The 22,373-nt window shown below is 35.1% G+C and overlaps 1 protein-coding gene across 11 annotated transcripts in view; it reads right to left on the reverse strand.

Annotated features, from left to right (window-relative positions):
- Positions 1-1,237: 1,237 nt before the first annotated feature.
- Positions 1,238-22,373, reverse strand: part of TTK (TTK protein kinase) — a 76,486-nt gene continuing 55,350 nt past the window's right edge. For 9 of the 11 annotated variants that reach the window (XM_032339199.1, XM_032339201.1, XM_032339198.1 and 6 more), the window contains 11 exons: positions 22,223-22,359; positions 20,741-20,867; positions 16,786-16,878; positions 12,472-12,629; positions 12,201-12,352; positions 10,574-10,698; positions 8,460-8,540; positions 3,914-4,090; positions 3,473-3,557; positions 3,059-3,156; positions 1,238-1,487 (listed from right to left, as the gene is read on the reverse strand). In XM_032339199.1, coding sequence (XP_032195090.1) covers positions 1,404-1,487; positions 3,059-3,156; positions 3,473-3,557; positions 3,914-4,090; positions 8,460-8,540; positions 10,574-10,698; positions 12,201-12,352; positions 12,472-12,629; positions 16,786-16,878; positions 20,741-20,867; positions 22,223-22,359 — 1,317 coding nt within the window. In that variant the 3' untranslated portion in view covers positions 1,238-1,403. The remainder of the gene's footprint in view (positions 1,488-3,058; positions 3,157-3,472; positions 3,558-3,913; positions 4,091-8,459; positions 8,541-10,573; positions 10,699-12,200; positions 12,353-12,471; positions 12,630-16,785; positions 16,879-20,740; positions 20,868-22,222; positions 22,360-22,373) is intronic. The other 2 variants (XM_032339204.1, XM_032339203.1) reach the window with 1 other exon arrangement.

Below are 22,373 nucleotides of genomic sequence, written 5' to 3' on the forward strand. Positions count from 1 at the left end.
CTAATCTGAAAAGGCTACCTATTTTATAACTCCAACTATATAATGTTCTGGAACAAGCAAAACTATTGAGACAATTAGAAGATCAGCGAGAGCCAGTGATTATGGGGTAGGGGACAGGTGAATAGGAGGAGTACACAAGATTTTTAGGGCAATGAAAATACTTTGATAGTATTATGATGGATACTTGTCATCATACATTTGTCCAAACGTATAGAATGTATACTACCAAGACTGAACTGCATGTAAACTACAGACTTTGGGTGATTATTATGGTCTATCATTGTAGGTTCATTATTTTTAACAAATGTACCAGTCTTGTGGGGGATGCTGATAATGAGGGAGACTGTACATGTATGGGGGTGAGAGCTATATAGGAAATCTCTACACATTCCCCTCAATTTTGCTGTGAACCTAAACCAGATCTAAAAGGCTTAATTTTTAAATAGGCCAATTGAAATCAAAAAAAGAAAAAAAGGGGTTGGGAGCAAAGTCTATTAAACTCAGTCCTGAAGACTCTAAGACTACATTTGTAATTACCAAGCAAGTCACATAGTGAGGGCATGTCCTATATAACTTATACCACAGAAGCCAGCATGATAGGGCTGCGTGGGTGGCTCACTTGTCAAGCGTCTGCTTTTGGCTCAGGTCATGATGCCAGGGTCCTGGGGTCAAGCCCCACATCAGGCTCCTTTCTCTTTGGGAAGCCTCTCTTTCCCTCTCCCACTCCCCCTGCTTGTGTTCCCTACCTCACTGTGTCTCTGTCAAATAAGTAAATAAAATCTTTAAAAATAAATAAATAAAATTAAAGAAATAAAAAGCCAGTATGATACTCTAAACACTAAGCAATAGATATCATGAAGGATCAGAGAGAATTAAAAGAATCATCAAAGTACAGCCCAGAGTACCATAAAGCAATTAGGAAATCTATTTTAGAATTCAAACCCTTTGGAATTTTCTTCTTGAGGTTCATTTACTAAATTCTACTCTTGTGTCTTCCCTTAATTCAATTTTTTATTAAGAATTATGCTGCCACACCAGCAGTACATTGGCTTAAAGAAAATAATTATACAATTTTTACATTTTAGTGTCATTTTATGCTACAAAGCTTTATTTACATAGTTCTTCAGAATATATTTCAGTTGTTCACCCACTATTCTAAATGTGAAATGGTATCAAATAGAGTAGATTTACAGGAAAGAATAAGAGAAAACAACTTAATATATACAGTATCATTTGTGGTTATTATTTTTACAGTTTTCTTTTGAAGTTAATGCACTGAATTTTTCTGCCATTGACATCTTAGGGTGAAGTCGTCTTTAAAAGCAGATTTCCACAGAGAATCAAGAGTACAATAGTCCGTATATTTTATAGGTGATATCTGACAACTTATGAGTAGCTGCCAATCATTTTTTCTCCCATTTTTTTTCAAAAGTCTTGGATGAAGAGGAATCATGACTTTCAGCACTACTATAGCGGTCATATAAAGTCTGAAATGAAAAACACACACCTGTTTTGTAACTTCTAAAATTCAATGTATTATCAGATGAGTAAAGATAACTACATATATTCTAATATGTAGTGAATTTCTCTCTTATTCTTAAAACTAGAAAATTATTTTATAAATGATTGAAGATAATTAAGAACAGTAAACACCTAGCTTGACCTAAGAATCCACTATCATGAGATACACTCCATGGTTCTATGAAGGAAATGTAACATAGTCATTAATAAGCATATATATACATCTTAAAGGCCTTACTCTCCCATATTTTTTCTTAAATAAATCCAGTCTTAGATAAATTGCTACACCTTAAAATACACTCATCAGATGTATATCAGATGATATTTCAACTAATAAACAGTTGACCTTAAAAATATAGTTATATAAATAAACAGAATTAGCTATATTAAAATCTACATATTTTAAAAGATTTAAGACTAAGCCAACCTTTATAAAGATAACACACATCTCTACCCTGAAGGAACCCATAACATAACCTTAGTAGTAAAGATAATTCATTTCAATTTTATTTATAAAAGGCCCTAAATAATATACTGGTAAGAAATTTAAAACATGGAGATATGAAATAGAGTAAAATTATAAAACAAATTTTGTCCAACTTGAATTGGTAAAGACACTGATTTAACCACAAGCACATAAGAAACTTTAAGAAAAAATTTACCTTAATGCCATGAATGCAAATATAATAGTGAATGTATAATAAATTCCTCCAGAATGTATCAAAGTTTTTGATACTAAGAGGGTTTTTAATATACCATAATTTTATAGTAACACTATAATGGAAATAAATAATTAGTAACTGCTTGGTAACTAAACCAGTTGGTCAATAAGCATATATAGGGTTCTAGGGGTGTGATGGCAACGAGATTAAAAAATGGTGGTATATGCCACGGTCTTTGCGCGGCCGTCGGGAAGGGGCTGCCCGGTGGCCCCGTCGGGCTTTGTGTGTGCGTGTGCCCCGCGTCCCCCGGGTGGGTGTGGGGAGGTAGGTGGGAACCCCCTGGGCGCCTGTGGGGTTGTATAAAAATTAAAAAAAAAAGAAAAAAAATGGTGGTATAGATAGAAATAAACACTGGGAGGCTGAATGGAAGGTATGAGACATTTGCTTTGAGAAATGTTCTAACTGCTGTATACAGCTTTAAGCCATTACATATAACAAACACAGATTCTCAAGATGCCTTCTGGAAAAAAAAAAAAAAAGACTAGAAGAAATTAATTCAAAAGCTGTGTTAAGAATGCTGTTGATTTAAATGACAAATTCCTTATGAAATTTATTCCAGTTGAGATCTGACAGCAATTTTAGGAATGTACCTAATACGACAAAATACTTTCAATTATGCTGTCTGCAGAATAAGAATGTGAATCAACCAGGTCTATATTTGTCAAAAAGCACACATTAAGTATTTAAATGTAGAAATATGCTTCATAGTTGATGTAATGATTAGACCAACTTTTCTTTGGATTACCTAAGTGTCTTACTCACTAAACTATACAGAACATTTAAAAGTAATGTAGAAAGAGAATAGACATTCTTACTTTAGCAGCTTTCAAAATGGAGTTAGGAGAATTCAGACCAACGAGTTGGCCCAGAACATATTTCATTTCTTCAGTGGTGCCCTTAGCCATCTGGTTACCTGCCAAAACATATAATCAGTAACATGCCCATACCAATATAAAATATAAAATCATATATGTCAGATACAAATACATTCTGATTAACAGCACAATTAACTGACTTCTAATCATAGCACTTACCTAGGATAAGTAAATATGAATGCCAGCAAGTAAAAAAAAAGAATTTCATTTATGTTAGTATTTTAGCATAAAAGGAACTTCCTTATGGAAGGAGGCAGGCTGGGATGAGAAGCCATTTCATATTCTGTTTTTTTGTTATAGCTAGACATTTCTTTGTATTAGTAGTTACTAATAAATTGATTTTCAAAGAAGTACCTGGGTGAGTTTGAATTTGAACATATGGATGTGTCAGAAGCTCAGGAATGGATATCCTCTGCTTAGGGTCCCTTATTAGACAACACTATAAAAATAAGAATTAAAACACAATCAAGTTTTCTTATGTAATATTGATATAAAGTGTTATTCAAGATTGTATCATACTACAGAAGTTGCTTTCTAGATAGCCTACTCAGAAGTAACAAGATTATTTCACAAGTCATTTTTGCAAAATCCCCAAGTATTCGTAAGTTTTAAAACACCTTCAAAGTGAGCATATCATGACTTAAAAAGTAATTCATTCAGGAATTCCTTTCAATAGACCAGATGTATTTATCAAAGCCAGTTACATAATTCCAGTGAGTTCAACTATTTCTTCTAGGCAAATAATTTGAGTATATGAAATACTGTTCTTCTATATTCATATACTATTAATGTTACCTTTAACACATCTTGAAGATCTTTCTCTGGAATATCAGGAAATTCGATTTCATGATTAGGGTCAATTATGGCATGTAATTTAGAAATCTGATTAATTATATGCTGAAATGGTGTCTTCCCATAAGTCATATAGTACAAAATGCAACCTAAGGACCAAACATCACTTTTGGGGCTTATCTAGTTAGGAGGAAAAGAAAAAAAAAAAAAAAGAATATTAAGTTGCTATAATCTTAACATAAAATTATATGTAAGAATATTTTATACACACATGTACACATAAAATCCCTAACATTTAAAATCATAACTAAACCTCAATGAATGGACAAGTACTAGATTAGATTTACATGAAAAAATATCTTTTTCTAGTTTTATATAGTTGTTATATTTGGTTAGTATATATATCTAGTTGTTATATTTGGTTATTTTATTAAGAGATGAGCTTTCCTTTATGTCTCTTAACAAACTCATAATTAAAATATTTCAACAGAAAGATATTATGTTCTTGTCAGCTTGTGAAAATATTAAAAACTAAAGAACTGCAAGTCTTAAATTTACTTTTCTCCAAAATTATTGGATTACAATAAATAATTTTTAATATTTTATTTATTAGAGAGAGATCAAAAAGGTGAGAGCAGGGGAAGGAGCAGAGGCAGAGAGAGAGAGAGAGAGAGAGAGACAATCCCAAGGAGACTCTGTGCTAAGCACAAGGCAGGGCTTGATCTCACCACTGAGGGAGATCATGACTTGAGTCGAAATCAAAAGTCAGACGCTTACCTGATTAAGCCACCCACATGACCCAGGATTAGGATAAATTTTTATATAAATGCATAACATATAAGTATGCATAGATTTTTTTGTTTTGTTTTGTTTTTAGATTTTTTTTTTTTTTTAAAGGTTAAGTTGAGCTATCCTAAACCCAAGAATACATGTAGAGCCAGGCTTGGCTAGATTTGATTCCTGGCCTTATTACTGGCTAGTAATTCTATGTAGATCCATTTCCTCAGCTCTAAAATAGAAATAATAAAATTATATTGTCATGGGCATTAAATGAATGATATAACCATGAGATACATATAACCAGAGAGAGTAATTTCTGAGTATAGTAAGTAATCAACGAATGTTATTTCCTATTAAGTGTTCTTTGCATTAAATACTCTCATTAGAAATAATGCAATATTAAAACAATCATCATTTTGACTTTAAAAAGAACAAGAATAAGATAAAACATAGAAGTAGGCATGATAAGTGAGAGGGGTTAAATTCCTTTTAAAAGGTAGATACTCAAATATACATTAAAACAAAATATATATGCTGTCAAAAAAATTCATCTAAACCAAATGAGGAAAAAAGAAAAAAAATGGACACATAAGCAAATGTAAAAAAAAAAGGGGGGGGCAGAATAGGAATATTAATATTAGAAAAAGAGAATAGGAACATAGCAGTATACTTCTAAAAGCAAAAAAGCCACTTTAAAAATTTAAAATGACCAACTAAGAGGAGAGGATAGTCACAAACATCTATCTATGCATTGAAACTACATTTAATAGAACTATATTAAGTAAAAACTGTATTAAATTCTCTTGGGGGGAGTGGTAGAGAAATTTTCACATGCCTTTCAGAAAATGCCAGATAAAACAGATTCCACTATCTGAACACAAAGAAAACTAAAAATGAATTAATAATAATTAAAAACCCTCCTCCAACTTAACCATCTGGAAATTAAATCTATTTCTAAATAAATCATGCACTTAAAAGGATTTCAAATTACGGAAAAATGGTAGTGGCTGTGGCAATAGTTGTTCTTATTTATTTCTTTAATTGATGTATGGTTGACAGACGTTACATTAGTTTCAGGTGTACAACATAGTGGTTTGACAACTCAACATACTATGCTATGCTCACCTTAAGTGGGGCTGCCACCTGTCATCACACAACTGTTAAAATACCACTGACTCTATTCTCTGTGCTGTGCCTTTCATCCCCTGACTTACTCATTCTGTAAATGGAGTCCAGTACCTCCCACTCCTCTTCACCCATTTTGCACAATCTCTTAGCCTCCTCCCCTCTGGCAACCATCACTGTTCTCTATATATGAGTCTGTTCTTTTTGTTTATTTGTTTTACTTTTTAGATCACAGCATCACTTTTCAATCTGTCCAAATCCCAAAATAGAGAAGTCTGTTAGCAAAACCATATACATACAGAAAATATTTACAACAAAACGAAGTGAAAAACTACTCATGAACCCCAGAATATGAATGGAGACAAACTACCAACAGCCATAAAAACTGAATGGTAGAGGTAGCTGAAACAGAAAGCAGAGGGAAATAGTGAATGTGCCTGATAGATCTCAGAACAGAAACTCCAAGCAGCCAACAGATATTCAGTGGAAAGTAATTTGAGAACAGCTGAGCTCTTTACCAGGAGGGATTACCTCACATGTTGAGATAAAAAAATTTGTCTTTTATTCAGAATCACTAAGGCCATTGGATAGCAGGTGTTTCAAATGACCGGAGATTTACTCATAATATTAAAGCACTGAGTTGACAACTGAAAAATCTGAACTCTACATGCAATTCAAAATAAATCTTACTTAAAAAAAACTTATTTCATAGTATTTTAAAACTAAAATCGCACATTTTAGAAGTTAATGAAAATAACAAATACTACAAAAGATGTCTTGGTAGAATTTAAAGTAAAACTCCAAGTAAAAATTAGTTTTAATTAAAAAGATTACAAAAATTAAATTAGCAATTATTTAAGTCCAGAAACTAGAGGGGCACCTGGTGGCCCAGTAGGTTAAGAGTCTGCCTTTGGCTCAGGTCATGATCCCAGTGTTCTGGGATCTAGCCCCACAATGGCTCTTTGCTCAGTAGTGAGCCTGCTTCTCTTCTCCCTCTTTCTCTGCCTGTCGCTCCCCCTGCTTAGGCGCGCACACTCGCGCTTGCTCTCTCACGCTCTCTCTCTGTCAAATAAATAAATTCTTTAAAAAAAATCCCAGAAACTAGAAAAAAAGAGAAAGAAACCTGAAGGAAATAAAAATAATAAAAATAAAAGCAGAAACTAATTAGAGAACAAGTGAAAACAGAATAAAGACTTTGTTTTTTAAGATTAACAAAACCTTAGTAAGTCTAACCAAAAAGAAAAAAGACAACAAATCTAAGTATTAAAAGGGGAAGCTAAAAAGATATAAAAAAAATTTTATGAGAGACTCTGACATAATATTATATCAGTTATTTGAGAAGATATTTATTTATTTAAAGATTTTACTTTTTTTTCAGAGAGACACAGCGAGAGAGGGAACACAAGCAGGAGTGGGAGAGGGAGAAGCAGGCCTCCCACTGAGCAGGGAACCCCATGCGGGGCTTGATCCCAGAACCCTGAGGTCATGACCTAAGCCTAAGGTAGATGCTAATGACTGAGCCACCCAGGCGCCCCTGAGAAAATATTTAGAAGCCACAACTTTCTAGGACAGAAAATACAATTAGTAATTACATTCATTAAGCAATTATTTTGAACTAGATAATGTATTGATTTATATTCTTTCTTATTTAATCTTCAATTACTGTTTATTTTTATTTATTTTTTAAAAGATTTATTTATTCTGAGAGAAAGAGAAAGCACGCATACACGTGTGCGAGCAGAAGGGGCAGAGGGAGAGGGAAAGAGAGATGCAAATGCAGAGCCTGACCGGGGTGTGGAGGAGGTGTGCGCTCAATCTCAGGACCCTGCTGATACCCTGACCTAAGCCAAAATCAAGAGTCCGACGTTTAACCGACTGAGCCACCTAGGTGCCCCTCAATTAGTTTTTAATGGTATTGTTTGTAAACTTAATTTATAGATGAAGAAAAGTAGGCAAGTTAAGTCACAAAGATATTTTTTAATGAAGAGGTTGATCTATTGCTTGAATGCAGGTCCCTGCATTAAACGTGTGCTTGCACATACAGTGTGACATTGCTCCAGAGGAAGAAGGATTAGTTTGGAAGCCAGAGGCATCCTGGCAGACAAAAGGAGTCCAACAAGGGATACTAATGAGACTAACACAAAGCTCACTGAGGTGGTGAAATAAGGTAAGTAGGAAAGTAGCCTGTGGCAAGCTGGGAAAAAAATTACAGATGAGATTTATACTTGGTAATGCAGAATTCACAAATAAATAAATAGTAAGAGATAAAAATGTAAGAACCAAAGAAGAAACCAAAGACTTCAAACATTTTCAATTCAATACCTTTTAAAGTATCCAAATCAGAGCTAATTTAATCTTAATTTCTACTTTTAATTTTAAAACCTCTAAATATCCTGGTAACATTTCTTATTGGAGCACACTGTTGAGACATCATAGAAGCACAATAGTAAAAGAACAGTCTCAAATCAATAAATAACAGTGAAATTAAATCCCATGACAATTTGCTTAAGAAAGCAAGGTCTCCATAATGGCCTAAAAAGTTTTAGACCTTAAGCAACTTTGAGTTAGCTGTTAAGTTTAATCAGAGTATAGCCCATTCCCTATTGATGTCCAATAAATGGGATGTAAATAACCTTCATAGTACCTTTGACTTGGATTTCCCATTCTCTCTTGAGGAAGACATATCTTTGATTGCTTCTGGTGGCATATAATTAACTGTACCAACCTGTATGCCAAATCATAGAAAACACAAATCAATGAAAATACTTTATTTTGCCTTCGATTTTTTAAAACACAGATGTTAGACTCTTGGAAACATGAATGATTACAAATATTGCAGTAAGTTTTTAAAAACTCAAGTAACTGACAAGAATATTAGGACATAAATTTCTTCACAACTCTAGCAAATTAGATTCATAATCAGAAAAGTTATTCCTTTCAGAATGCTGAGCTTTTTCTGTGATGATGAAGAACTACCATAAAAACTATTGATGCTAAAATTATATTAAAAGTCATAAACTTTGAAGGAATTAACATCACTCATTTCTGTGCTGGAATAGACCCAAAATGCTTTTCTTAAAAAAAAAAAAAAAAAAAAAAAATCAACCAACCAACTTATCAAAATTCTAGATATGTCTCCAAGTATTCCCCGGACCCATGTCCAGAGTGTGAAAGAGCAGGTATATAAATCATGCAAGAGCTTCCACAGTCAGATTATGCCAACCTTATGAGGCATCTATTTTATTCTAAAACAATTGATTCTGTTTTCAAACAAAGAATATCTGTATTTAGAACCTTGCCATAGAGGATATCTTCAAGCTGATTTACAACTAAATGTTCAGCCGTACATTTTTTAAAGATTTATTTACTTATGTTAGAGAGCGAGAGATGCTTGCATGCATGTGAGGACATGAGCAGGGGGAGGGGCAGGAGACCAAGAGCAGCAGATTCCCCATTGAGCAGGGAGCCTGACCTAGGGCTCCATCCTATGACCCTGAGATCACAATGTGAGCTGAAATCAAGAGTCGGACACTTAGCTAACGAAGCCACCCAGGAGCTCTAATGTTCAGCCACATTGACAATACAAAGAGAAGTCACTGTCAAACAGAATTTTTTCAAGGGCATACTGTCCATCTATTCCTCCTAAAAAAGGTCTAGTTTTACTTCTAGGATTATGGCAGATCCACATCAAAAACCTGCATATGTGGAACACATCATATTGGCTCTAAGCAGGATTATATTTAGTTATTTTTTAGTGTCATCACCTTAGTTTTTATGGGGACAAATGTATTAAGTTTATGACTGCATATCCTATTAGAAAAATGCAGTTGGGTACAGTACTCATTATGGTGTTTCCACTATGAAGGCCCACTTGAGAAATTTTTTTCAGGGGAGCGTGAGTGGCTCAGTCAGTTAAGTGGCCATCTCTAGATTTCTGCTCATGTCATGATCTCAGGGCCCTGGGATCGAGCTTCCCACTCATCGGGGAATTTGCTTAAGGATTTTCTCTCTCTTTCTCCCTCTGCCTCTCCCCTCACTTGCACTTGCTGCTTGCTCGCTCTCTCTCTGAAATAAAAAAAATAAATCTTAAAAAAGTTACTAAAAAAAAAAAAAAGATTTTTTCAAATGCAAGTGATAGGAAAAGCTTTACTTCTCCAGAAGAATGAAATAATCTTACCTCAGAGACAATGAAAAATATGTAACTGAAATTTCCTCTTTGGTTGTTACCAGGTATTTCTGAGACGGTTTTAGGTGAACTCAAGATCATGACCAAGATGATCTCCAAGATAGGTATTATTGCTTCTCTACCTCAACTATAGGAAAATCATTCAAAATTGCTCAATTTATTTCTACCTAATATTGGCTTCCTATACTAAAGTGTATTAAATATGGTTTTGATTCTTTTTTTTCAGATGTTATTTATTTATTTGTCAGAGAGAGATCAGGAGAGAGAGTGAGCACAGGCAGACAGAATGGCAGGCAGAGGCAGAGGGAGAAGCAGGCTCCCCACGGAGCAAGGAGCCCGATGTGGGACTCGATCCCAGGATGCTGGGATCATGACCTGAGCCGAAGGCAGCTGTTTAACCAACTGAGTCATCCAGGCGTCCCTGGTTTTGATTCTTAAAGTATTTATTCTTATACAAAGGTTTTAAGTCCTTTAAAGAATGAGGAGGGAAAAAATAAAATCCCTGTTAGCAAAATGCTTTACGGGTAAAAAGGAATTGAACTGTAGTGTGTGGTAACCAACCATTCACTTACCTGAGAGTCTTTAACGATACTTGTTGTATCTGGTTGCATTTGGTTTGCAATCCCAAAGTCAATTAACTTTAGCATTCCATCAACTATCAGAAAGTTAGCAGGTTTCAGATCACTGTGAACGATGCCTTTAGAATAAAAATCCAATGTAATATTAAACAATGTAAAACATTGTAAGTACCAAAAATTTTCACAATCTACTGGCCAAGTTGATTCCTTTAGTCAATCAAATTAAATGTTCATTTTTAATATTTTCTAAAAAGAAACAGCACCTACTATGTGCCAGATACTCCTCTAAGTTTGCTGCTTAGATTGAATCACTTAATTTTCATACCAGCGCTGGATAATTACTGTACTATTATTATCACCACTTTTTAAGAGAGGAAGCTAAGACAAAGAGCTTGAGTAATTTGTTCAAGATCATATAGCCTTAAGTGACAAGGCCAGACTTGACCCAGGCAGTCTGGCTTCAGAGTTAATAATCTTAAAACCACTGTGATTCACCAACTACTATATAACATTGTAAATTATACTGCCAGGTGTTAAGACCCTAATCCCTACAACCCTGACCTTAATCACTGATGAATTATCTTTTAATTTACAGGAGACATGAGGGGAAAAAAATTACAATTATCTAAGTTAAATGTTATTTTTTAAAAAAGGATACAGTAAAGGCAGAGAAGTCCTAAAAAGAACCTAGTCCAAGTAAAGTAAAAAACCAACCAAACAAAAAAAACTTAGGGCTAACAATTGAAAAAGAATGAAACTAACTCCCACACAGGGTACACAATACAAAATGACCAAGAGAATGAGAGAAATAAACATCTCAGATTTTTGAGATGCCCAACCCCCAAAGTCTCAGAGCTGCTATCATGAACTACTTGGAGACCCAGTTAATGGACTATGTTAATACTAATAAAGATATGGGGGGTGGGGCCTGGGTGGCTCAGTGGGTTAAGGGGAGGGGATATATTGGGCAGAGGCTTCTGCCTTTGGCTCAGGTCATGATCTCAGGGTCCTGGCATCAAGCCCCACATCAGACTCTGCTCAGCGGGGAGCCTGCTTCCCCTTCTCTCTGCCTGCCTCTCTGCCTACTTGTGCTCTCTCTCTGTGTCAAAAAAATAAACAAAATCTTAAAAAAAAAAAAAAAAAAAGATATGGGTATATTTTGCATTATGGATACATTATGGCTATGGGGACTTGAGTTCATGCACTATATCCTTTGGTAAAAAATGCTTTAAAGAAATGGTATTTTGGGGCACCTGGGTGGCTCAACGGGTTAAAGCCTCTGCCTTCAGCTCAGGTCATGATCTCAGGGTCCTGGGATCGAGCCCCGCATCAGGCTCTCTGCTTGGCGGGGAGCCTGCTTCCTCCACTCTCTCTGCCTGCCTGTCTGCCTATTTGTGATCTCTATCAAATAAATAAAATCTTAAAAAAAAAAAAAAAGAAAAAGAAAAAGAAAAAGAAAAAAAGAAATGGTGTTTTGTCCCTTCATCTTTAAATGAGCTTCCAAATATTTATCTTGTCTAAAGGTGCCAATAACAAATACCTAAAAATTAATAGCGTATTTCTCTAAGATGACAATATTAATGATTATTATAACTCTGCATAAGAAGAGATTTTAAAATACCATGTTGATGAATTGTGTAAACTGCCTCCAACATATTTTTCCAGTAACTTTTGCGTTCCCAGGGATTGATGGATTTTTTCTTTTTAAGCCAACTATTTAGGTCTATATTTCCACACTCCATTACCATGTAAATGTACCGGTCCGTGATTTCACTGCCATTAAAAACAAATTAAAAATCCAAAACAGTACATGGTTAGGTACTATTAAGATTCACTAATTCTAAAGAATTATACCAAAAATAATTTTCTTTTCAAATTAAAAAAATTCTTACTAATCATAAAGTCGGATGATCTTATCACTGTGTTGTTGTAGTTTATTTAAGTAAGCGATTTCATTCCGGTAACTCTCAATTGTTTGATTATCTGCTTCTTCTAAGTTCACATATTTTATGGCATGTATCTGTTTCTTTTCATTCAATACCTGGAATACCTATATAGTAGAACAAAAGAAAAAGTTTAGAATGCACTACATTTACATTATTGTAATACTTCTCTATTTATTAGAATTTTAGGTTAAGGAATACTGATATGAATAATCAAACATATCTGGGCTTATTTTGAGTATTGAAGGGAAAAAAATCTTAGAAGAGTTAAAAGACCATTCTCAGCTACCTATGACAAAGGGCATTCTAAGATTTTATTTATTTATTTGATAGACAGAGATCACAAGTAGGCAGAGAGGCAGGCAGAGAGACAGGAGGAAGCAGGCTCCCCGCTAAGCAGAGAGCTGGATGCAGGGATCGATCCCAGGACTCTGGGATCATGACCTGAGCCGAAGGCAGAGGCTTTAACCCACTGATCCACCCAGGCACCCCAACAATGGGCATTCTATAATGCAAAGGGGTAAACCTAAAAAGTTTTTATATTAACATATAAAAAAGATAATTGCAATTTCATATACATTTGTAACTCTATCAGATGCCTTAACCAGGAAAATAACCTAAAGAAGAAGACATTCAAAAATGTTAAGAACATCTAAGGGCTGTCATAAAGAGTCAATTCATTTTACAGATGGTGTTTTTTCCATTGTGCCTGGAACTGACATTTCATTCATGTGGTAGAGAGTATTTTAAAATCTGTAGTAACTGTAATCTATCTGTATATTCAGTTGTGAAAAGTGGATTAGGTCCAATTTTCAAAGTCAAGTTGATAGGAACAAGATGTTCCTATAAGCCCACTGTCAGGATCTCTGAGGTCCAGATCAAACTGCTCTGGCTATAATGATATTAACTTTTAACCACTGTTGTTGGGGCAGGTAATACATTTTGAAAAATAGAAAACTCTGTTAATGTGTCTAACTTTCAACAAATATGCAATAGGGTTGAGGCTTCTGAAATGCATGAATATAAATACAAATGCCAGGGCAAGCAAGAAAAATTACATTCATTTATCCCTTTGGACACAATGAAATAAAATATGATTTACTCAAAAGCCATTTAACCCTGACTACCCAGCAGGTTGGGGCAAGGAATACGAAAGGAAGTGTTATGAGAATCATGCATTGTAACTGCACTAATAAGCTTAGTTACTTTAAGTTTTAAATACAAAACTCTAACAAAGTATTACCAGTTTTACTTGCACACATAGCAAATTAGACAGGGACAGGCATTAAAACAGTGATAGGGAAAGAGACAGCAGAAAATAACAAGGGAAGAGATAAAAGGAATTTTAAAATATATAAAGGCACTTTGTAAAAGGTAAACAGCCTTACTAACCTCAGAGAATTGAAAGTATTTACTACTCTAATACAATTAAAATGTTATTACTAGTATCTACCACACAGGTTTGGAAGGATGACCGAGATGATATATTTGGAGTGCAGCAAAGTTACCTACTATCTTTAGGGCCTATTAGGACAGAATAAAGTGTACATTTTAGAACCTATTAAAGTTATCGGGTTTAACAGAAAGAGGATTTGCAGGATATTAAAACAACATAATAAGATCTCAAAGTTTTAGAGGAAATGAAAACTTTTAAATCAACTTTTTCATGTATGTGCTTTCAGCCCCCTATTGCCCCTGCTCTGGCAAAACTCTTGCAATAACTAATGATTAGGTAGCCCTTATTTCCATTTCATAAAGATAGTACCAGTTATCATTTTCAGTTTCATGGAAAGTTAAAGAAATAGAAATAGTTAAAGAAATGGCCAGTGTCATGACCATCCCTAATTGCCCCCATGACCTTTCTAAATGCTCTTCATACAGTATATGTTGGTCACTGTCTAAACTCTAGAATAGAACATACACTGTTTCATAAAGCGTGTTGCTCTCTTTCTCTGAGGCATGGTGATTTTTTTCAACTCCACTATAACAATTAAAGGTAATCATATTAAAAAAAAATATGGGCCAGTCAAGCCTTTATCACGTGGCTCTTAATTTAAGCTAGCATTGTCATTATGCTCCAAGGAAAAAAATGTTTAAAACATCAGCAAGATCATTTTATATCCTCTGAAAACATGCAACTAATATCACACCTTGACACTCTTCAAATATAACTAAAGAATAATAAATATTAACCAAAAAATTCCTATTAAAGCAACTAAATCAGATAATTCTAACATTGATAAAAATCAACTGTATTGTCCCTTTGTTCTCATGCCTGAAATTTGAAGCAATGGAAAGAAGAAAATGTGTACAAAAAAGAAACTAATATTATTGAACAATTGTTACACATCGTAATATATCTACCTTATTTATAATAAGCTAACACGGCAGTCTTAAACAGATCTAGTTATTGTTGGCTGGCTTAGAAAATACATAAAACTTAAACACAATGGGTTATGCTTCATAGATCATCCTTAACAATTTAAAACAGCAAGAGTTGAGTAAGGACATTCATCCACAAATTACTTTAATCTGTTACATTCTAGGCACTATTTCAGGTTACAGAGCAACCACTGTTGAGGAAATCAGACAAACAACCCTACCTTGATGCAACTCACATTGAAATGCAGGAAGACACAAACAACAAACCAAGTAAGGAAATTACAGAGCACACTAGAAGATGAGCTACAGAGCAAAATAAAGAAGGAAATGGAGCTCACCAGCAATTGGAAGGTGGGAGGTGTGGTCAAGGAAGGCCTAATTGAGAAGACATTTGAGCAAAGAGATGAGGATGTCTAGAGGAAAACTGACTCTTATGTGAAAATACACCAGGAGAATCAGGCTCAGACTCATGAAGAGAAAACCGTTCTGGGCTCTGTTTTCTGAATTAACAAGTTGCAGAAAATCGTCTATAAAAGGTCTAAGATATAAAAATCAATCTTAAAAGAAAAAAAAAAAAAAAAAAAAGAAAATACACCAGGAGAGCAAGGATTGAATCAATGAGACTAAGAAGGCTATTATAACAAACCAGGTGAAAATATGGCAGCTGATTTGACCAAAATGTTAACAGTAGAGGTGGTGAGAAATAGTCACATGCTGGATATCCTCTGAGGTAAAACCAACAAGATTTGCTGATTGGCTGGATGTATGTGAGAGAGAAAGTGAAGTCAATGATTCCAGAGTTTTTGGCCTAACTAGTGGAAGAACAAAGCCACCATTTACTGAACTGGGAAAGACTGGAGCCAGAGGAATGTTCAGGACGTATTAAGTTTTAAAAGCTGGTAGATACCCGAGAAGAGATAGAGAGCAGTCATACTGGATATACAAGTCTGGAATTCAAGGGAGAGGTCTGAGTTAGAAATATGTTTGGGAATTATCAGCATATACAGGATACTTAAATTCAGGAGACTGGACAACACCAAAGGAGTGAAGTGAGTTTAGGAAGAGAAGAGATCAAGGGCTGAGGCCTGGGGGCATTGTGTCATTAAGATAAGAGACAGGAAGAAGACTGGAAAGGAAAGGCCCGTTGAAGAAGAGGAAAACTGAGAGAGGCCAAATGGGGCAAAAAAAGTTTCAACAAGGCAAGAACAATCAACTGCCCCAAATGCTGAGTAACCCACAATTAAAGCTAAGAATTAGATTTGGCAAAATATATGGAGATCATTGGTGATCCTGATAACTGTTTTGGTGAGGGATGAAGATAAAAATCAGACTTAAATAGATTTGAGAACAGAATAAGAACTAAAGATGGTACAAGTATAGATAAGTCTTTTGAGGTGCTTTCCACCCAGAGAATTAGAACTGTATTAATGTAGAACTCAGATAAATTTAGCAAATGATCTATTCCAATTCCAGAAATTTCACATTATTAAACTGTTTTTTGAAAAGAAAAACTCAAAAAACTCAAAAAATTAATCAAATATCTTGCCGAATTAGCCCAAAATGTTATTCAAAATATTATTCACACAAGACAGTTTGTGATATAGCTTCATTTGCCATCCTGAAGTCAATACTAATGTCATTTAGAGAAGAAATTTGGAAGCACAAGACATCAGAGGGAAGAACAGAGAACTGAAATTAAGAGATAGGCCTAAAGAGATACGTCACTTGGAGAGAGGAAATGGGAGCAGGGGATGAGAAGGGTTTTTTGGCTCAAAAGCAATACAGGCCCCTAGGTGCTATGAAAAAAGAGCCCTAAAAGGTAAAAAGACAAAGAAAGGAAGTTTAAAACATTTTTCTCTCTTAAACATTTAAGATACTTACCTTACTTGAGCCTCCACTTCCTATTTGCTTCAATACAGAATACATTCTTCCTTTAACTGAAATGCATTCATTTGTTGAAGAGGATGCTGAGATCTAAATAATTAAAAAATATAAAGATTCAAACGTGCAAAGACTATGCCTGAGAAATTAGCTTGCATTTAGTACAGTGAAATGCTTCCAATTTTGAAATTATCTTAAATTTTAAGTAATTAGGTATCAGTCACAATTTTTTTTTTTTTAAAGATTTTATTTATTTATTTGACAGAGATCACAAGTAGGCAGAGAGGCAGGCAGAGAGAGAGGAAGGGAAGCAGGCTTCCTGAGCAGAGAGCCCGATGCGGGGCCTGATCCCAGGACCCTGGGATCATGACCTGAGCCGAAGGCAGAGGCTTATTAACCCACTGAGCCACCCAGGCACCCCCAGTCATAATATTTTAAGGAGGAAATTTACTTTATTTTAATCAAAGAAATAAATTTATTAATGTGTAAGCTTCCTAGGTGTCCCCCTCTAACTTGCTTTTGCTTTTTAATTAATTTATTTATTTTAAAAGATTTTATTTATTTACTTGACAGAGAGAGTGCCTGCAGAAGCAGGGGGAGCTGCAGAGGGAGAGGAAGAAACAGGCTTCCCACTGAGTAGGGAGACTGACTCAGGACTTGATCCCAGGACGGGATGTTCAACTGCCACCCAGATGTCCCCACTTCTTTTTTTAAAAAATTGTTTTAAATTTAAGTGCAATTGACATACAATGTTATATTAGTTCACCTGTACGTTTTAGAAACGTAAAAAGATTTAAGATCTCTTCCAATATACAAACTCACAAGCTATTACTTTTCACCTTATTCTTTTTTCTTTTTTTAAAATTTATTTTACAGCCAGATCACAAGTAGGCAGAGAGGCAGGCAGAGAGGAAGGGGGAAGCAGGCTCCCCGGCGAGCAAAGAGCCTGATGTCGGTGGGCTTGATCCCAGGACCCTGGGATGAGGACCTGAGCTGAAGGCAGAGGCTTTAACCCACTCTGCCACCCAGGCACCCCATTATTCCCTTTTCTTACAAAAACCTCTTTACTTACATAAAAAAACAATTATATCTATATTCTTTCTCCTCATTTAGCACTACATTATAAAGAAAGCATTATACTAAGGTGCTTAAAGCTCCAGAGTCAATCAGACAAATGCAAATTTCAGCAATGCCCTTTTTCTGCTGGGTGACCTTCAACATGTAAGTTAATCCGAACTTCAGCATCCACTTCAGCAAACTTCTTGCTCCTGCCCTAGTGCAACATTCCCCTTCTTTCCTTCCTGTACACTAGAGCTCTCTGCAGACCTATAAATGCTTTGCACCAATGGAATGCAATGGAAGGAGTCCTTCCAAGCTGACAAGGAAGCTGAAGACACAAGAGCACATTATTAGCTGATTAAGTTGAAACAAGTTCTGAAAAAAAAACCTCAATTTAACCAAGTCCTGCTTTAGATCCCCAAATGTTAGAATTCCCCTGTAATCTTCTACATAATATAAAAGATAAGGATATTAATTTCTTTAACCTCTAGGGTTAAAAAACATTGTTGAGTCATGAAGTATGTTTTCTTTTCCCTTTTTCTCTTTTTTTAAAAAAAAGATTTATTTACTTGTCAGAGAGAAAGAGAAAGAGCACAAGCAAGGGCAGTAGCTAGCAGAAGGAGAAGCAGGAGCAAGGAGCCTGATGTGGAACTCGATTCCAGGACCTTGGGATCATGACCTGGGTGAAGGCACATGTTTAGCTGACTGAGCCACCCAGGCATCCCTGAAATATGTTTTCTATAAGAAGGTGTTAGGCTTTGAAATATGTACCTGTTATTTTCCATTAAGTTACAATTTTACCAAGGTTTTTCACTACTTGCTCCTGCCCCACATCCTTTTTGGAAAATCCTCTCATATCTAAACTAAGAATTTCTGAGAGGGAAAAAGGCAGTTCAGTGTTTCTTCCCCCTAACTGCTGAAACTGCTGACAGTTTTTAAAGTAAAGTAATTCTGTCTTATTTGATTCAATACATGTGGAGCTCAGTTTCCTACATAGGTCATTCCACATCTACCTTAGTCCATCCTCCTCACTGTGGCCAGAGTAATTTTTTCAAAATGCAGATAAAATCACCTCACTTACCTGCTACTAACTATTGCACAGCTTCATATCCCTCTCAGAGAAAAATTTAAAGAGCCCAGCAGAGGAGTATCTGGGTGGCTCAGTCGATTAAGCATCAGACTCTTGATCTCAGGGTTGCAAGTTTGAGCCCCAGGTTGGGCTCCACACTGGGCAAAGAGCTTGCGTACTTACATACTACACACATAAATAAATAAAAATAAAGGTCCCAGCAGAACCCTAAGGATCACCTCAGGTGCTCAGCCTGAGCTCTAGCCACACTCTAGCCCCTTTTCAGTTTCCTCCTGCACTGGCCTTTTCTAAAAGGCTCTTGGCAACTTCACTTGACCATAATTTGACTTGTAGGTAGCAACTCAAATAGGACCTGACATGAGTAATAGCTCAATATATGTATTTTGAATCAATGTATATAGGCAAACCTGATCATCTTTCTTTCTTTGTAATTTATTATTTTTCTTCAATCCCCAGAAAACTATTCCTCTTGGGGCACCTGGGTGGCTCAGTCAGTTAAGTCAATTTAACCGACTGAGCCACCCAAGTGCCCCTCCCTTAAAAAAAAAAAAAAAAAAAAGATTTATTTAATTATTTATTTGATAGAGAGATAGAGAGAGAGACAGTAAGAGAAGGAACAGGAGCAGGGAGAGTGGGAGAGGGAAAAGCAGGCTTCCTGCTGAGCACAGAGCCAGGATCCTGGGTTCATGACCTGAGCTGAAGGCCAGATGCATTTAACAACTGAGCCATGGAAGTGCCCCCCTTTTTTGTTCTGTTTAAATTGTAAAATATACGTAACAAAGAATTTGTATCTTAACCATTTCTAACATACAACTCAGTGTCATTAAGATTAAGTATATGCACACTGTTGTGCAAACATTACCATCATCCATCATCTCATACTGGAACTTTATACCCATTAAACAGTAACTCCCCATTCCCGCCTCTTTCTAGACACTGGTAACCACTGTTCTACTTTCTGTCAGCTAAATTTTTTATCTCTTAATTTGAAATAGCTAATTACCTGTGTGGTTTTTTGGTTGTTGTTCTTTTTGGCTGTTTATTTAAATAACAATTGCTACTAACTTTTATTATTCACTAAGTAGCAGATGCTTTTGTAAGTTACATATATATTAATTAATTCAATCTTCAAAATTATCCTATAGGGTAGGCGGTTTTGTAATTCCCACTTTATATATGATGAAATGGCCACGAAAATTTAAGTAACTTACAAAAGTTTACACAGCTGGTAAGTAGTGAGACCAAGATTCAAGGTCAGAAAGTCTCCCTTCAGAGTTCAAGCTTTCTACCAGTATTAAGCCACCTCTCAGTTATTAGAAATTAATTTTAGTATTGATATCAGGAGTGTTTTTTCTTTAGATGGCAGTACAATTGCTTCAGTAACAAAAAAATTTCCTTTTTTTAAAATAATTACTTTATATTTTAGTAGCATCTTATATTGCTATTTTGATATTCTTGAAAACTTACCTATACATCAAACAGCCAATGATAAGGCTGTTCAGTAATAGCAGACTGAAATAGTGAAATGGAATAAAAAGCAACCTCAAATTCAAGAGAAATTTTATCTAGCTCTTCACCTGGATTTTTGGCCTAGTTAATGAAAAAAACCTCATTTGTTTCTTTAATAACTAACCTCTTAAAGTCACAAGGCATCCTTAGGAGGATATTAGAAAAGAGTTCTACCTCATAGAACTAAGAATGGAAAAGTTCTTAAAGCTATTCCTAACAACTAGTTGTTGGGAAAATACAATCTTTGGACTTGATCATACATTAATCATATACCATCATAAATAAAGCTTATCAAACCTGTAAAGTTTGAAGTGGAGTAACAGGTATTTGTTGCTGTTGCTGCTGGAAATAGGCAAGTTGGCTATAAGGTGTTGACAACTGACAAGCAGGTGGAAAATCATTCTTTACAACTGGAGTTCTAAAACTAGGAAAGATACGGTTTTAGTTTAAAACATTTAAATTGTAAAAACAAGATTCTGATTCAGTTTTTGTATGATTTCAAAGATACACATAAACAAGTGTATTAATCAAACAGAATCCAGGTCAGTTTTCATAATATAGTTAAATTAATTATTCTAGGTACACCATCACTAGAAGTTTTATTTGGGGGCAATTCTTTCTGAAAGTAATTTTTTACCCCTAGACAAGAAATTCTTACTAGTAAAATTAGTCAGATGATATTTAAAATATGGAGTTGGGGTTACTTAATAAGAATTTAGCCAAGGCATACATTAGCCTATGGATGGTCATAGAGTTTATGAGTACATTTTAATAATCATGTTCTATTAACAGCGTCCTAGAAATATCTAAAAGCCAATAACAACAGAGGAGTTTGGTTTTTGAGCTTAAAGCTGTTGAGTTCACATTTGTGCTCACTATTCACTGCCACATCCTCAACACCTAGAATGGTGCTTGGCATGACGGAATTCTACAAAAATTTGTAGACAATAAATAACCTAACTTCACAAAAAATAACTACATCAAGATTCTAGTTAGCAACTATTTATAAAATATTCCAAACTATAATAAAACGAGGTAATAAATAGCAAAACTGTATTAAATCCGTAAGACACCAGGCTATAAAACCTCATTTTTAAGGCCAGTTCTAATTAAGATCAAAGAGTACATTGTGAAAATGAAAAGCAAAAGGCATCATGGACTTAAGTTATTCTCTAAGACATTAAAAATATATTAAAAATATGCCCACAAGCTGAGTGATATGATGTGCCACATTCCATTATTTCCTTTCTTTGAAATATCATTAACTTGCTTTTGCGATATCCTTATTTCCCGTCAATCACCACTGACCATCCAATTTCTTCACACATCCCTCATTCCCATCTGCCCAAGTCTTTTACTTTAGAACACCCTCAGTACTGAGTGAACTACATAACCAACCTCTTTCAGAAACTATCACATACCAATGAACATCTCCTTTGCTATAAAATGTACCTATCCTTTATCTAGTCTAAGAATGCTAATCTTCAAAATATCTCTCTCAGTAATAGACAGCTATCCATGTAGCAATGCAAATTATCAAGAAGTTTTAAATATTTAGAGTATTTATAGACTGTAGGAACAGATTATAACAGACTTTCAGAACAATCCTTAAAAATGTATTGTAGTCATCTTCCCCTCCCCTTTTACAGATGAAAAAACTGATGCTCAGAAAAATAACAGAAGTTTGGAAACTCTTTAACAGAGCAGGATTCAACTATAGATTTGGCCCTGAAGCCCATGTTACTTCTATTGTGCCAAACCAAGCATCAAAGGCATTACCAGCTCATGTAATCATCCAACGCACTGCTACTGGGTGTTTTACAAACAGATTTTGGATCAATCCATTTAGGTGCTGATATTGGTGGTGACTGCTTTGAAACTGAAAATGCAGGTTGCTCAAAAGTTGTTTGTTTCTGCTAAACCAAAATAA

This window comes from Mustela erminea, chromosome 4 (genome assembly GCF_009829155.1).
Source record: "Mustela erminea isolate mMusErm1 chromosome 4, mMusErm1.Pri, whole genome shotgun sequence".
NCBI lineage: Eukaryota > Metazoa > Chordata > Mammalia > Carnivora > Mustelidae > Mustela > Mustela erminea.